The 18,291-nt window shown below is 38.5% G+C and overlaps 1 protein-coding gene across 4 annotated transcripts in view; it reads left to right on the top strand.

Moving 5' to 3' along the window:
- Window positions 1-18,291, top strand: part of SHPRH (SNF2 histone linker PHD RING helicase) — a 91,672-nt gene that overhangs the window by 44,533 nt on the left and 28,848 nt on the right. For all 4 annotated transcript variants that reach the window (XM_059889925.1, XM_002690300.7, XM_010808665.4 and 1 more), the window contains 6 exons: window positions 2,528-2,670; window positions 10,591-10,764; window positions 11,087-11,149; window positions 12,140-12,365; window positions 14,494-14,637; window positions 16,014-16,115. In XM_059889925.1, the coding sequence (XP_059745908.1) occupies window positions 2,528-2,670; window positions 10,591-10,764; window positions 11,087-11,149; window positions 12,140-12,365; window positions 14,494-14,637; window positions 16,014-16,115 (852 nt within the window). The remainder of the gene's footprint in view (window positions 1-2,527; window positions 2,671-10,590; window positions 10,765-11,086; window positions 11,150-12,139; window positions 12,366-14,493; window positions 14,638-16,013; window positions 16,116-18,291) is intronic.

The raw sequence follows: 18,291 nt of genomic DNA, 5'->3' as shown, positions 1-18,291 counted from the left end.
AATGAAATTCTAGCAGAACTATTCAAATCCCTAAAAGATGATGCCATCAAGGATTTGCATTCATTATGCCAGAAAATCTAGAAGACCCAGCAGTGGCCACAGGACTGGAAAAGGTCAGTCCTCATCCCAGTTCCCAAGAAGGGTACCACCAAAGAATGTGCTAACCATCAAACAGTTGCAGTCATCTCTCAAGCTAGTATGGTCTTACTTAAAATCTTGCACACTAGGCTTCAGCATTATGCGAACCAAGAACTTCCAGATGTCTAGCTGGGTTTCAAAAAGGAAGAGGAACTAGAGATCACATTGCCAACATTCAGTGAATTATAGAGAAAGCAAGGGAATTTCAGAAAAACATCTCTCTGTTCATCAACTACGCTAAAGCCTTTAACTGTGTGGATCATGACAAACTGTGGAAAGCTCTTAGAGAGATAGGAGTACCAGACCACCTTACCTGTCTCCTGAGAAACCTGTGTGCAGGTCAAGAAGCAACAGTTAGAACCCTGTATGGAACAACTGTTTAGTTCAAGATTAAGAAAGGAGTACGACAGGGCTATCTGCTCTCACCCTGTTTCTTTCATCTGTATGCTGAGCACATCATGAGAAATGCCAGACCGACGAGTTACAGGCTGGAATCAAGATAGGCAGGAAAAACAACAACCTCAGATATGCAGATGATACCACTCTAATGGCAGAAAGCAAAGAAGAACTAAAGAGCACCTTGATGAGGGTGAAGGAGGAGAGTGAAAGAGCCAGCATAAAACTAAATATTAAAAAACTAAGGTCATAGCATCCGGCCCCATTACTTCTTGGCAAATAGAGGGGGAGAAGGTGGAAGTAGGGACAGATTTTCTCTTCTTGGGCTTCAAAATCACAGTGGATGGTGACTGCAGCCATGAAATCAAAGACGAATGCCTCTTGGCAGAAAAGGGATGACACATATAGACTGTGTTGAAAAGCAGAGACATTACCCTGTCAACAAAGGCCCACAGTGTCAAGGCTATGGTCTTCCCTGTGGTCACGTATGGTTATGAAAGCTGGACTGTAAAGAAGGCAGAACACCAAAGAATTGAGGCCTTCCAACTGTGGTCCTGGAGAAGACTCCTGAAAGTCCCTTAGACAGCAAGGAGATCAAACCAGTCAGTCTTAAGAGAGATCAACCCTGAATATTCACTGGAAAGACTGATGCTGAAGCTGAAGCTCCAGTATTTTGGTCATCTGATGTGAACAGACAACTCATTCAAAAAGTCCCTGATGCTGGGAAAGATTGAGGGCAGAAGGAGAAGAGGGCGTTAGAGGATGAGATGGCTGGACAGCATCACCGATGCAATAAGCATGGACTTAGGCAAACTCCAGGAGATGGTGAGGGACAGGGAGGCCTGGCCTGCTGCAGTCCATGTAGTCTCAAAGAGTCGGACACGACTGGGACACTGAACAACAACAACATTTTGGTTTATGTTCTGATCTGGGGAGAAACTTAGGCTTTCTTATTATCTTGGAATTCTTAGCACCTAGTATAGTGAAGTGAAAGTCGCTCAGTCGTGCCTGACTCTTTGCAACGCCATGGACGATACAGTCCATGAAATTCTCCAGGCCAGAATACTGGAGTAGGTAGCCTTTCCCTTCTGCAGGGGATCTTCCCAACCCAGGGATCGAACCCAGGTCTCCCGCATTGCAGGCGCTTCTTTACAGCTGAGCCACAAGGGAAGCCCATATAGTACCTGGGCCACAATAAAGGTTTATTTGCTGTTAACAGTGTTTATTGATTAAATGAACAGATACAGAGATAAATCACCTATTTTGAGGTTATTCTCTTTGATTTCTTAAGGTATAGTGGGGTTTCCTCTACCCTTGGTATGTAACAAGTTGTCTTTTGAAGAAATTAGACGTCCACAACCTTCTTTTGATCTTAGATGTGCGTGTTTCCAAAATCTTTCAAGGTTTGGAATATTAGAACTATAAGTATTTTTCTTATGAAATATGTGCCATTTGTCATTTCTAAAATTTCTCTTTCATGAAGTCAATCGCAAAGTTTAAAGAGGAGGCTACACAAATACACTTTTAGTCTTTGATTTCAATCAGTTACACCACGTGTTATTCTTCCTAATTCATTAATTAATTAGTATTCAGGCATATAATTTTATTAATTACCATAGATTATTCATTGAGTAGAATCTTGTTCAGTTAGTTGAGGATAAGCATGAAGTCTTTATTATGCTGAGAAAGAAACCTGTTACCTTTTCAGATATATAGAGTGAATACTGAATTTTAAAGTATTTTTTTTAGCACAGCTTTGTTATACATGTATGTACAATAAATTCTCACTCATTTAGAGTAATCATGAAATAGGTGTTCTATTTAATTATATATGCAGATGTTGTATTCATTCATTGTATAGCCAACATGTCTATTTGTCTCCCTACTACTATTGTGATTTTCCTGAGAGTGGCATTTATTGTTCCTTTTAGAACCCTTTTCAGTGATAGAAATATAGTGAGTACTGAAAAGATATTAATTATCTTGTTTACAGATTCATTCTAATTCTCCTTGGTGGCTGAATGTGATACAAAGAGCAATAGAATTTGGTATTGAAGAGGAACTTGCTCAAAGAGTGAGAAATGAAATAACCAGCAACTACAAGCAACAAACTGGCAAGCTTTCTATGTCGGAGAAGTAAGAGAGTAGCACAAAACAGGATAATTATATTAGTAGTCATCCCAAATATTCAGATCATTTGGTATTAAGAGTTCCAGTTAAAGATCATAACATACTGCGGTTATGAACATCTGAATTTTATATTTTGTTAAGTGTATATTTCAAACCAAAATATGAGGTATAAATCTAAAAGATAAACCTTTTTTCCTTTATATTAGTCATTTTTAAATGTTTTCTTTTTTAGTGTGCTTTTTTTTCTATTTTTTTAATCTGCTTGAAGTATTTTTTTGTATCTTTGTTGGATAAAGTTGCTTAAAACCAAGTTGAAGCAGAGTTTTGAAATAGGTTCTGTCTTGGAGATTTTTGCCCTTGGGGTAAGCCATTCCCATTTCCCTATGTCATTCATTCCCTGAGAGCTGAGCTCATAGTGCCACAGTGAGCAGTTTTATATTTTAGAGTCTTTGTCTTCCCGTCTTTCTTCTTATTAACACTTAAAATTCTTTAAGATAGATATATTGGATTATTGCTCTTGATGTATGAATGGCGAATAATTCTTTCCAAAGAACAGATATAGTCTGTCAAAAGTACCTTCAGTGGTTTAACCGAAAGGGATGTCAGCCTAGTGTGGGGAACTTAGGTGTTGTGGCAGAACTGGATTCTGGGTGGAAGGATGTCCGCCTCTCAGATCACATCCCAGTCAGAGGTCAGCCTTGGCATTAAAGCTGGTTTTCAGTGAAAAATTCAGTAAGAATGTCTGTTAAATATTTAAAGCATTTTCCTTTGCTCTTCTAAAAACTTTTCCAAATGTCTACTACCACCCTAAAAAGATATGCTCCATTTTCCATTTGTCACTATTAACTTGGATGTACCTTAGTATAATCATTCTTTTCATCATATAGAATCTGATATACTTCTCATTTCTAAAGTATATGCAGTATTCAGTTCAGTTCATTCACTCAGTCGTGTCTAACTCTGCAATCCCATGGAATGCAGCACACCAGGCCTCCTTGTCAATCACCAACTCCCGGAGTTTACCCAAACTCATGACCCTTGAGTCAGTGGTGCCATCCAACCATCTCATCCTCTGTCACCCACTTCTCCCACCTTCAATCTTTCCCAGCATCAGGGCCTTTTCAAATGAGTCAGCTCTTTGTATCAGGTGGCCAAAGTATTGGAGTTTCACCTTCAACATCAGTCCATCCAATGAACACCCAGGACTGATCTACTTTAGGATGGACTGGTTGGATCTCCTTGGAGTCAAGGGACTCTTCAGAGTCTTCTCCAACACCACACTTCAAAAGCATCAATTCTTTACAGTCCAACTCTCACATCCATACATGACCACTGGAAAAACAATAGCCTTGACTAGACGGACCACTGTTGGCAAAGTAATGTCTCTGCTTTTCAATATGCTATCTAGGTTGGTCATAGCTTTTCTTCCAAGGAGCAAGCATCTTTTAATTTCATGGCTGCAGTCACCATCTGCTGTGATTTTGGAGCCCCCAAAAATAGTCTGCCACTGTTCCCCCATCTATTTCCCATGAAGTTTGGGACCAGATGCCATGATCTTCGTTTTCTGAATGTTGAGTTTTAAGCCAACCTTTTCACTCTCCTCTTTGATTTTCATCAAAAGGCTCTTTAGTTCTTCACTTTCTGCCACAAGGGTGGTGTCCTCAGCATATCTGACATTATTAATATTTCTCCCAGCACCCTTGATTCCAGCCTGTGCTTCCTCCAGTCCAGCATTTCTCATGATGTACTCTGCATATAAGTTAAATAAGCAGGGTGACAGTATACAGCCTTGACATATTCCTTTTCCTATTTGGAACCAGTCTGTTGTTCCATGTCCAGTTCTAACTGTTGCTTCCTGACCTGCATACAGGTTTCTCAAGAGGCAGGTCAGGTGGTCTGGTATTCCCATCTCTTTCAGAATTTTCCACAGTTTATTGTGATCCACATAGTCAAAGGCTTTGGCATAGTCAATAAAGCGGAAATATATGTTTTTTTCTGGAAGTCTCTTGCTTTTTCCATGATCCAGCGGATGTTGGCAATTTGATCTCTGGTTCCTCTGCCTTTTCTAAATCCAACTTGAACATTGGGAAGTTCACAGTTCACATAGTACTGAAGCCTGGCTTGGAGAATTTTGAGCATTACTTGACTAGCATGTGCTACTGCTGCTAAGTTGCTTCAGTCGTGTCCGACTCTGTGCGACCCCATAGACAGCAGCCCATCAGGCTCCACCGTCCCTGGGATTCTCCAGGCAAGAACACTGGAGCAGGTTGCCATTTTCTTCTCCAGTGCATGAAAGTGAAAAGTGAAAGTGAAATCGCTCAGTCATGTCCAACTCTTAACAACCCCATGGACCACAGCCTACCAGGACTTCCGTCCATGGGATTTTCCAGGCAAGAGTACTGGAGTGGAGTGCCATTGCCTTCTGTGGACTAGCGCGTGAGATGAGTGCAATTGTGCGGTAGTTTGAACATTCTTTGACACTACATTTCTTTGGGATTGGAATGAAAACTGACCTTTTCCAGTCCTGTGGCCACTGCTGAGTTTTCCAAATTTGCTGGCATATTGCATGCAGCACTTTCACAGCATCATCTTTTAGGATTTGAAATAGCTCAATTGGAATTCCATCACCTCCACTAGCTTTGTTTGTAGTAATGCTTCCTAAGACCCACTGGACTTCACATCCCAGGATGTCTGACTCGAGGTGAGTGATCACACCATCGTGATTATCTGGGTCATGAAGATTTTTTTTGTACAGTTCTGTGTATTCTTGCCACCTCTTCTTAATATCTTCTGTTTCTGTTAGGTCCATACCATTTCTGTCCTTTATTGAGCCCATGTTTGCCTGAAATGTTCCCTTGGTATCTCTAATTTGCTTGAAGAGATCTCTAGTCTTTACCATTCTGTTGTGTTCCTCTATTTCATTGCATTGATCACTGAGGAAAGCTTTCTTATTTCTCCTTGGAACTCTGCATTCAAATGGTATATCTCTCCTTTTCTCCTTTGCTTTTGGCTTCTCTTCTTTTCTCAGCTATTTGTAAGGCCTCCTCAGACAGCCATTTTGCTTTTTTTGCATTTATTTTCCATGGGGATGGTCTTGATCCCTGTCTCCTGTACAGTGTCATGAATCTCCATCTATAGTTCATCAGGCACTCTATCAGATCTAATCCCTTAAATCTATTTCTCACTTCCACTGTTTAATCATAAGGGATTTGATTTAGGTTATACCTGAATGATCTAGTGGTTTTCCCTACTTTCTTGAATTTAAGTCTGAATTTGGCAATAAGGAGTTTATGATCTGAGCCACAGTCAGCTCCCCATCTTGTTTTTGCTGACTATGTAGAGCTTCTCCATCTTTGGCTACAAAGAATATAGTCAATCTGATTTTGGTGTTGACCATCTGGTAGTGATCATGTCTACAGTTTTCTCTTGTGTTGTTGGAAAAGGGTGTTTGCTATGACCAGTGCATTCTCTTGGCAAATATTAACTGCTTTTGAGTGCAGTCCCTTTTTCCTGTTAAGCCCAAGAATCACCATCCCCGGACAAGTTATTTACGTCACAATGTTTTACCTCGTGTTAAAGCTATGTCCTAAAGTGTTCTGCCGGCATTGTGGAATCAGCTGATAAAGAAAAGATATTTTTATATGTGTTGAATTTGTTTTTCTTAAATCACACAGAAACTACTTTTAGAAGTTGTAAATCTCCATATTAGAATATATCCCCTATTAAATATTTTGAGGTCTCATGGCTATAAAAGGACCAATCAGTTCAGTTCAGTCGTTCAGTTGTGTCCGACTCTTTGCGACCCCATGAATTGCAGCACGCCAGGCCTCCCTGTCCATCACCAGCTCCCGGAGTTCACTCAGACTCACGTCCATCGAGTCAGTGATGCCATCCAGCCATCTCATCCTCTGTCATCCCCTTCTCCTCTTGCCCCCAATCCCTCCCAGCATCAGAGTCTTTTCCAATGAGTCAACTCTTCACATGAGGTGGCCAAAGTACTGGAGTTTCAGCTTCAGCATCATTCCCTCCAAAGAAATCGCAGGGCTGATCTTCAGAATGGACTGGTTGGATCTCCTTGCAGTCCAAAGGACTCTCAAGAGTCTTCTCCAACACCACAGTTCAAAAGCATCAATTCTTCGGTGCTCAGCCTTCTTCACAGTCCAACTCTGACATCCATACATGACCACTGGAAAAACCATAGCCTTGACTAGATGGACCTTTGTTGGTAAAGTAATGTCTCTGCTTTTCAATATGCTATCTAGGTTGATCATAACTTTCCTTCCAAGGAGGAAGCGTCTTTTAATTTCATGGCTGCAGTCACCATCTGCAGTGATTTTGGAGCCCAGAAAAATAAAGTCTGACACTGTTTCCACTGTTTCCCCATCTATTTCCCATGGAGTGATGGGACCAAGTGCCATGATCTTCGTTTTCTGAATGTTGAGCTTTAAGCCAACGTTTTCACTCTCCACTTTCACTTTCATCAAGATACTTTTAGTTCCTCTTCACTTTCTGCCATAAGGGTGGTGTCATCTGCCTATCTGAGGTTATTGATATTTCTCCCGGCAATTCCGATTCCAGCTTGTGCTTCTTCCCGCCCAACGTTTCTCATGATGTACTCTGCATATAAGTTAAATAAGCAGGGTGACAACATACAGCCTTGACGTACTCCTTTTCCTATTTGGAACCAGTCTGTTGTTCCATGTCCAGTTCTAACTGTTGCTTCCTGACCTGCATATAGGAAACATTAAATGTATAATTCATTACACAAACATGAATTTTAAAAGCACTAAATGTAAATAAAAAGAAAATACATTTTTGAAGTTAATATTGTTTTAGATTGTATGTATTCAGACATCATCGTAACACAGCTGCTCTGGTTTTTAATGAAATTTTTATCTCAGAAACCAAAGTACTCCTGTTTACTTGTTAATGATTCTTAAGGAATGCTGTTTAGCTTGGTAATTAAGAGTGCAAGTAGGTTCTTGAGTCAAACTGCCTATGTTCATACCTCAGTTCCACCCCTTATTATCTCTGTGTTCTTAGGAGAGTTATATAAGCTCTCTCTGCCTTGGTTTCTTCATCTATAAACCCACAAAGCATTGTTGTTAAGATTAGAAAAAAGTGCTTACTTACAATACTACCTACCATTAGTATGGTGTTTTAGAGTTACCATCTATTATTATCTTTTTTTCTTCATTTAAGACCTGCAAGAGAGAGCATCACTAAGACTTGTAAATGCTAATTTGTAAGGATATTTTTCAGTCCTTACTTACGTGCTCAGATCTGAGTCAGTCAAGAGAATTTTTCCAAACCCACTTCTTCCTGTTGGTTCAAAAGTTAGTTTTTGAAGAGCAATTTAAATTTTTAATGTTACAAATAAAAAACTTTGTTTTCTTTTTGTGAATAGTATTCATAACTAACCTAATTTTAAGTATCTCTATGTAATTTTTTTTTAGCAATACTGAGAAGCTATTCTGTCTATTATACATGTTTTTTAAAAGGAGATATAACCTAATTCTTACCTTCTAACCGTTAGTTTAATGAGAAGACAAGAGTTAGAAGTAATTTGAGAAATATGAGCATGCATAAACAAAGTACTGGGACTTCCCAGGTGGCTCAGACTGTAAAGAATCTGTCTGCAACGCAGGAGACCTGGGTTCGATCCCTGGGTTGGGAAGTTCCCCTGGAGGAGAGCATGACAGCTCACTCCAGTATTCTTGCCTGGAGAATCCCCATGGACAGAGGGGTCTGGTGGGCTATAGTTCATGGGGTCACAAAGAGTCAGACACAACTGAGCAACTAAGAATAGCATACCAGTACAGGAGATCTGGATTTGATCCCTGGATCAGGAAGATCTGCTGAGGAGGAAATAGCAGCCCACTCCAGTATTCTTGACTGGGAAATCCCATGGACAGAGGAGCCTAGTGGCTACAGTCCATGGGGTCACAGAAGAGTCAAACATGACTTAGCAACTAACACAGCAACAGAGTACAAAAATGAATAATGTTGTAATAAACTCCATGAACAGAAAGAAACAGACTAATGTGAAATATTGGGAAAGCCTTTTAGGAACAAGAGTAGTCGCTTATGAACAATTTGGAGAATGGTACATGGATTTTAGGAAGAAGGATATCAGTCAGTTCAGTCGCTCAGTCGTTTCCAACTCTTTGCGACCCCGTGAACCGCAGCACGCCAGGCTTCCCTGTCTATCACCAACTTCCAGAGTTCAGCTAAATCAATGTCCATTGAGTTGGTGATGCCATCCAACCATCTCATCCTCTGTCGTCCCCTTCTCTTCCTGCTCTCAATCTTTCCCAGCATCAGGGTCTTTTCAAATGAGTCAGTTCTTCACATCAGGTGGCCAAACTATTGGAGTTTCACCTTCAACATCAGTCCTTCCAATGAACACCCAGGACTGGTGGAAAAAGGAGTTTAGGATGGACTGGTTGGATCTCCTTGCAGTCCAAGGGACCCTCAAGAGTCTTCTCCAATACCACAGTTCAAAAGCATCAATTCTTCGGCGCTCAGCTTTCTTCACAGTCCAACTCTCACATCCATACATGACCACTGGAAAAACCATAGCCTTGAGTAGATGGACCTTTGTGGGCAAAGTAATGTCTCTGCTTTTGAATATGCTGTCTAGGTTGTTCATAACTTTCCTTCCAAGGAGTAAGCATCTTTTAATTCCATGGCTGCAGTCACCATCTGCTGTGATTTTGGAGCCCCCAAAAATAGTCTGCCACTGTTTCCCCATCTATTTCCCATGAAGTTTGGGACCAGATGTCGTGATCTTAGTTTTCTGAATGTTGAGCTTTAAGCCAACTTTTTCACTCTCTTTCACTTTCATCAAGAGGCTCTTTAGTTCTTCACTTTCTGCCATAAGAGTGGTGTTATTTGCATATCTGAGGTTATTGATATTTCTCCCAGCAATCTTGATTCCAGCTTGTGCTTCTTCCAGCCCAGCGTTTCTCATAATGTTCTCTGTATATAAGTTAAATAAGCAGGGTGACAATATACAGCCTTGACGTACTCCTTTTCCTATTTGGAACCAGTCTGTTGTTCCATGTCCAGTTCTAACTGTTGCTTCCTGACCTGCATACAGGTTTCTCAAGAGGCAGGTCAGGTATAGTCTTAACCTAAAAATCAAACAAATCCCATTTATATTTTTTTTACTTTTTAATTTCTTATTATTCTAGGCTTTGTTTTTCCTTTCAGAAATGCATACACACACAACCACAAATTTTTTGTCTTAACCTGGTTCATTTACAGTTTATCAGATTGGTTAACAGCTTTTGAATTTAACTCTTAGTTCTGCCACGTAGCTTTCTAACTTTAAATTGCTTTGATTCATTAAGCTTTATCTACATCGTGGGGACCGTGATGTCTTTTGAGGTTAACAGGAGAAGTGCTTGGCAAAGTGGCTGGCATTTAGTAAATGGTTAATTAAAATACATGTGGATATGTACAAGTTCCTGGTAATATGGAAAATAACTGTTGGCCATTTTTCTTCTTTCTTCTCACTTTTCTGTCTTTACTTTTCATCCTGCAGTCACCACCTCTCCACAAAGAGCATCGATGTCAGGTAGCATCAGTCAGAGTTAAAAAGAAAAAAATGTGACAATTCTGATCTTTCACAGACATCAGAGGCAGATGTCTGCCTCTGAGGCAGAACATAGGTTTTGCTTACTGTTTTTTGGTTCTGAGGCCAGCAACTATCAGATGTTTTTGTTATCTTTTATAGTGGACTACCCAATGTTATTATTCTTTGTTTACCAGCTGCATACATGCCTAAGTTAAACTCACCCAGGTGTGACTTGGTAAAACGTTGCAATTTCTTTAACACGTTGCCAACCACTTTTTGAATTTTCAAGAAATTGACCTACTATTCTTTTCTTTGTTGTGTGTGGTGCTGGTGATGGGAATCAGATTCCATGACTGCCGAGGACTTCAGTTCTTACTGACAACACATATGGAAGAGCTCAGTAAGTTCCAGAAGCAAGTGAGAGAGGCTGTAAAAAACCTGGAGGGACCTCCATCTCGGCATGTTATTGAGTCTGCAACAATCTGCCATCTCCGACCAGTCAGACTTCCTCTCAACTGGTGGGTAATAGCAGAAATCACCTGGTGGACAGTGTCATTCCTTTGAGCTAGCTTTCTTCTGAGAGAAGAAACAGTGGCTCACATAAAACTTATTTTCATTTGAATTCAGATAGAAATAGATATGTGTTGTTAATCTAACTTAAAAAATAAAAACCTCTCTAAGACCACATACCAGAGGACTATGTACTTTTTTTTTTTTCTCTAAAATGGCATATTTTTTTGTAACGAAAATGTGAAGTATAAAATACTCAGCCTCTTTTAGAGATTACCTGATTGCCAGATATGTCTGTGACTCTTTCTCTCATAATTTTTTCTTTTCCAGCTGTGTCTTTTGTAAGGCTGATGAATTGTTCACAGAGTATGAGTCAAAACTATTTTCTCACACGTAAGTTCTCTGATAGAGTAAAATGAACATTTTACAAGAGTTGGCATATTTTGTGGGGTTTTTTTAATATTTATTTTTATTTATTTACTTACTTGGCTGCCCTGGGTCTTAGTTGTAACAGACAGGATCTTTTTAGTTGTGGCATGTGGGACCTAGTTCCCTGACAGGAATCGAGCCTGGGCCCTCTGCGTTGGGAGCTCAGTCTTAGCCACTGCACCACTAGGGATGTCCTAAGACTTGGTACTTTAATGTATAGGATTCATATTTTCCTCAAAGTAATATTTTTTCTCTCTCTTTTTCGATCAATTTATAAACGTTAGCATTTGACCATGTAACATGCTCAGTTTCCCCTTTGCTGAAGTTTACCCTGTAAATGTTCATGTCTTGTGTTAATAGTAGTATGTGTTAACTTGAAGAGCGGACACAGACTGTCCAGACAACAGATTTGAACTCAGATCCCTGCTCACTAATGCACGTAGTGGACTTCTCTCAGCCTCAAGATCCTCATTTGTAAACTGAAGATATGTATAACCATGACATTAGCAAAATTATCCTGATTTTACAAACATGGAAATTGAGAAAAGGCTAAGTTGTGATTGCCTCAAAAAAAAAAAAAGAAAGTAAGAAGAAAATAGTGTACTTTCAGGTCATCTTATGGCCTTTTCTGTTTGTATGGTTGATAAGTGGTAATTTGTGTTTTGTATTTTAATTCTCAGAGTAAAATTTTAGCCTGGAATTTATAGCCAATTTTTACTGTGCCAGATTGCTCTTAAAAGAACACTGGTCAAATGTGTGATGCCTCAAGGCTCTGTGGTTTTTCCAAAGGCTTGCTAGCGTGATCTTGTAGACATGACATTGAAAGTTGTCAATATTGTTGATGAAATAATTGTTTTTGACCTTGCTTTTCTGTTGATTCTGCCAATATCATGTTTACGGTACTTGCTACCCACTGACAGTAGTTATTGTGGTTTTCTTCTCAAACATCTTCAGAGTCAAAGGCCAGACTGCAATATTTGAGGAGATGATAGAAGATGAAGAGGGACTGGTAGATGATCGAATAACTACCACCAACCGTGGCCTGTGGGCAATAAGTGAGACAGAGCGATCTATGAAAGCACTACTGTCATTTGCAAAATCTCACAGATTTGATGTTGAATTCATTGATGAGGGAAGTAATTCAATGGATCTCTTTGAAGCTTGGAAGAAGGAATATAAGGTAACAGTTATTTAAATCTTCCTTCCACCTCTACATTAATTTTAATTGCTACTTTCCTTTTTCTCTCTTCAATTTTTAAAAATCTGCTTCAGAAAGTTGAGGTGTCATAATTTATCTTTCCATGAAATGTAATGATTGTACTAATTAATAATAAATATACTGAAGAAATAAGCAATTTCTATTTATTAAATTGCTAAAAATAATAACTAAAATGAAATTTAAATGAAACCTTCTATTTAGCCTTGAAAGTATGTTATTCTTGTTTTAGCTTGACCTTACACTGCTATTCTTTGAAATCAGAGTATTACTTTGTTTCCTTTTTTGTTTTGTTTTGCTTTTGTTCTGTAAATAACAACCAAACATCAGCAACCTTGAAGACTGAACTTAGTAAATAGTTCTCAACATACAAGACTAGAAACCATTGCAATTAATAATGCATAAAGGGACCCTTCATATTCATACTTTAATAACTTCATGAAATTCTGTACTTGAGATTCTAGAATTTATTAATTTTGAATTTTCCTTTATATCAATTCAGTTCATGTCCGACTTTGTAACCCTATGGACTGCCCTACACCAGGCTTCCCTGTCCATCACCAACTCCCACAGCTTGCTCATACTCATGTCCATCGAGTCGGTGACGCCATCCAACTCTCTCATCCACTGTTGTCCCCTTCTCCTGCCTTCAATCTTTCCTGGCATCAGGGTCTTTTCTAATGAGTCAATTCTTTGCATCAGGTGGCCAAAGTATTGGAGTTTCAGCTTCAGTGTCAGTCCTTCCAATGAATATTCAGGACTGATTTCCTTTAGGATTGACTGGTTGGATCTCCTTGCAGTCCAGTGGACTCTCAAGAGTCTTCTCCAACACCATAGTTCAAAAGCATTGATGCTTCAGCTCTCAGCTTTCTTTATCTTGATGATCCAAGTCTCAAATTCATACGTGACTACTGGAATTCTTTTTATGTAGATTTGTTAATCCCTTGTCCTATTTTGCAAGTGAGATGGGGAAGGAAATAAATAGGTTTTTGTTTAATTTATGCCATTATAATTCCATTTGATATCTTTTATTCATTTAAAGTTCTTCCTTTTAAAGCAGAATAAAAATTTCTCTCAAGAAAGAGAAGCTGTCTATCAGTTCATGTGTTTAATAGTTTAGGGAATGATACTTCTGTAGAGTCCAAAGTGTTGGTTTGTAGTAATTTTTTTCTCTTCACATTACTCTTCTAAAAGCAAAAGCATATTAACACCACTAATCACAGCAGGTCATGGAAGAAGACAGTACTGTATACAGTTTTCACTTGCCCCTGCAGTCTTCCTTTGAGCTCACATTAGCCACATATTCTGTGTCAGAGGAATGCTTATCACGCATTCACCCGGATCTTCGTACATTTTTTTCTCTGTGACATTGCAGAGTAAACCCTTTTAGACTGTGTAAATGAATGAGATACTGTTTCACACATCAGGATCTAACTTAGAGCATAATGTTATTGAAGACAGCATATCAAAAAATTTTATAATGACTGATACCATTTTTACAAATTTCAGAAACTTATATAACCAGATTGTTAAGTATGTGTAGATTAATATAACTCCAGTGAAAAGTACAGAATAATAAGTCCAGCTCAGAATAGTGGTTACCTCATCATTGGGGGTTGAAGGAACAATGTGTGAGGCAAGAGATCAAGGCAGTTGAGAAGGAACACAGAGGCTTTCTAAGGAGCTGACATTCTCTTTCCTGATTTGGATGATGCAGACTCAGTTGTGTATTTTAATATTTTCATTATCCTATATACATATTAAAATTGAGAATGTGAAATATTTTATAATAAAAAGTATTTCTTTAGAAAATAAAGCAGAGATTCCACCAGTCTAGTATTGAGCTCTAAAAATCTTTGATCCTACCAAGAAATCTTGGGATGTGCTGTTCCTTAGATTCTGAAGAAGCAATATACTCTAGTGTCCTGTGAAGATTATCCAGTCACACTTCATCCCCCTAATGGCCCAAGATTGCTTGCACCTTAGACCCTAATGAAAAAACTATTTATGTCTTAAGACCTCACTGAAGATTCTAAGTGATATTAACCAGTTTTAATTATGTGCTCTACCACTGTCTTTTCTGTTCCTTCAGTTGCTTCATGAATACTGGATGGCTCTGAGGAATCGTGTGTCTGCTGTTGATGAACTTGCAATGGCTACAGAACGACTGAGAGTCCGTGATCCTCGGGAGCCAAAGCCCAACCCACCAGTTCTTCATATCATTGAACCACATGAGGTAATCTACAAGTGAATCACAGAAAAGAGCACAGCAAATAGATAGTCACAAAAATCTGAGACACATAGAAGAGATCAGGACAGTGATGTTTTCAATAAATGTTCCCTGACTTCTCTTAGTTTGAACCCTATGATGTTTCTGTTTTTGTAGGTCAAAGATGAGCAATTTCACATCTATTGTGTGCTTAGCATCACTGATTTGGTACATTTGCACGTTTATGTGTTTCTCTTTCATATTGCATATTCATCTATTCTTGAGCATTTTCTGTGTGCAAAAACCTGAAGATATTCTTGGTCAGTTTTTAGACATGTGTCCTGTTACCCCAGCATTTTCAGAACTGGAAAAGTCTTCCCCAAAGAGTGGCCAAGAACCTACCTTGCCCTGTTTTCCTTTGCTAAATGATGAACAGATATAGACAGGTTCAGTTCAGTTCAGTTGTGTCCAACTCTTGGCGACCCCATGAACCGCAGCACACCAGGCCTCCCTGTCCATCACCAGCTCCCAGAGTTCACCCAAACCCATGTCTATCGAGGCGATGATGCCATTCAACCATCTCATCCTCTGTCATCCCCTTCTCCTCCTGCCCTCAATCTTTCCCAGCATCAGGGTCTTTTCAAGTGAGTCAGCTCTTCACATCAGGTGGCCAAAGTATTGGAGTTTCAGCTTCAACATCAGTCTTTCCAATGAACACCCAGGATTCATCTCCTTTAGGAAGAACTAGTTGGATTTCCTTATAATCCAAGGGACTCTCAAGAGTCTTCTCCAACACCATAGTTCAAAAGCATCAATTCTTTGGCACTCAGCTTTCTTTATAGTCCAACTCTCACATCCATACATGACCATAGCCTTGACTAGACGAACCTTTGTTGGCAAAGTAAGATCTCTGCTTTTTAATATGCTGTCTAGGTTTGTCATAACTTTCCTTCCAAGGAGTAAGCGTCTTTTAATTTCATGGCTGCAGTCACCATCTGCAGTGATTTTGGAGCCCAGAAAACTTGACAGGTTACTATCTGTAAAATCCCTCTTTATATCTCAGAATTTAAAAAATAACTTCACCAAACTTTCCTCTTCCTATTAAAAATATAATTTTCTTTATTACTTGTTTTTGTTCCTTATATTTTTAAATCTTGTTTCTGTAAAGCTTGGAGACTGTAACTTAGAAAAACTTAGAAATGTTCATTATATACTATTTCTTCTATACAGCAAAATATATGTATTTTTTAAAATATATTCTCTAGTATCCATTTTGCACATTTGAGTTTTCACACTTAAATATGCTTCTTAAATGTTGAAAGGATGAATTAAAATAGAAGAATTGTGTGTGTTTAGTATAATGTTACTATCTTAGAATAAAGATGTTTTATTCTACTTTTTAGGTAGAACAGAATCGTATAAAACTACTAAATGATAAAGCTGTTGCTACATCCCAGCTGCAGAAAAAGCTTGGGCAGCTTCTTTACCTAACTAACTTGGAAAAGGTATTGTTTTTAAAAGATGTTACTTTTTCCCATATTACACCATCAATAAACCACTTTATTGACTCATTTTATTTAATCTGTTTGTCCCATAATTAATGCTATAGGTGTTTTTTTCATCATTTTTTGTTTGTGTTAGTTACATGTCAGAACACTAGCTATGTCTGCAGTACCTGTGCAGATCAGAAAAGAAGATGACGTCTATAGAAAATATGTTATACAGATAATGTAAAGGGTATGAGTATATAGCATGGCACAATGTAAACAGACTAGTTCAAAACCTTGAACAGCGATAGATAGTATTACAGCATACCTCTGGTGAAGATTGCACTGTGTAATACATACACCTGCCTCCATTAATGCATTACAGCATACCTCTGGTGAAGATTGCACTGTATAATACATACACCTGCCTCCATTAATGCATTACAGCATACCTCTGGTGAAGATTGCACTGTGTAATACATACACCTGCCTCCATTAATGCATTACAGCATACCTCTGGTGAAGATTGCACTGTGTAATACATACACCTGCCTCCATTAATGCATTACAGCATACCTCTGGTGAAGATTGCACTGTGTAATACATACACCTGCCTCCATTAATGCATTACAGCATACCTCTGGTGAAGATTGCACTGTGTAATACATACACCTGCCTCCATTAATGCATTACAGCATACCTCTGGTGAAGATTGCACTGTATAATACATACACCTGCCTCCATTAATGCATGCACAGATTTTTTTAATTTGTTATCTGAAATTGTGCAGTGTGTTTGGAAACCTACTAAATAAGAGGACATGACAATGAAGTATTTAATGTAATTCACAGCATATTTTCTAAGTAGTAAGCAAAGTACTCTATCAGACATGGATGAATGTAATTCAGCTTTCTGGCAAGCATAAATGTGACAGTTAACAAAATAACTTATCAGAGAAGTTACTTATCAGAGAACTTATCAGAGTAGAAGATTTTTGGATAGGAAAAATGAAGCAAAGAGTAGACTACAATTGGTCCTGAAAAACTGGTGCAAAATAACATTTGAGTGAATGTCATTAAATCTCAGTGATGACAAAATGAAAAACATTCATTATCAGTAAAATAGCATGTCATTCAGAAGGTAGACTCTTGACCTAGACAGTGCAAGCTGGATCATGAAGCCACTATTTTCTAAATATAGGACTTTTTTCAAGTTATTTTCTTCTCTTTGTCCCTTCTGTAAAATAAGAATAGTAATACTCTTGTCAGACTCCTTGTAAGATTAAATGAATTAATATATGTAAATGTTTAAAGTGTTTCCTGGCTTATTAAACCATTTCTAGGTATTTGCTATTAATATTTTTATATTACAATACTATGATTGCTATTTTGGCAGGGGAAAAACAAAAGAGAAAAATTTGAGGTCAGTCTCATGCAAAAATCCAGATGACATAAGATTTCTGTACTTTAAATATGAGGGTCAAAATTAAGAGACAGTTGATCGTTTTTTTTTAGTTATAGAATAAGTTGATATCCTCTATATGTTGAATTATTTTTTAAAAGGTTAAAATCCCAAAGATATAATCTATATGGGAAAACCCATTTGACTAAAAATAGAAATAAATAGTTTATAAATGAAGGAAAATAGGAATCCATAAACTACTACACATAGGACAAATCCAACCCATCACCAGTTTTTTTTAATTTTAAAGATTTATTGAAACACAGCTATTGTCATTCATTAAGTATTGTCTGCAGCTGCTTTTGTGCTATGTAATAGCAGAGTTGAGTTGTTGCAACAGAGATCATATGGCCCACAAAGCCTAAAATATTACTACCAGGCCCTTTATGGAAAAAATGCTAATTCTTATGTTAAGCAAATTAGAAGAGAAAACAAATAGTAGACTGTTTATAAAATAACATAGTAATGCCTTCTCTTCTGTGCATGCTCTTAGTTACTCTGCTCCCACGCTGACTCTGGGCTTAGCAGGATGATTTGCTTTTGGCCTTGTGTCATAGCAGAGATTTGAAAAGTCTACGCACTTTGGGGACTTCCCAGGTAGCTCAGTGGTAAAGGATCCTCCTACCAATGCTGGCCACACAGGTTCATTCCCTGGGTCTGGAAGATCCCCTGGAAAAGGAAATGGCAACCCACTCCAAATCCCATGGACAGAGGAGCCTGGCAGGCTACAGCC

The sequence above is a fragment of the Bos taurus genome, chromosome 9 (assembly GCF_002263795.3).
Source record: "Bos taurus isolate L1 Dominette 01449 registration number 42190680 breed Hereford chromosome 9, ARS-UCD2.0, whole genome shotgun sequence".
Classification (NCBI taxonomy): Eukaryota; Metazoa; Chordata; class Mammalia; order Artiodactyla; family Bovidae; genus Bos; species Bos taurus.
The sequence above is the reverse complement of the archived record's forward strand: the minus strand, read 5'-3'. Positions and strand labels throughout refer to the sequence as shown.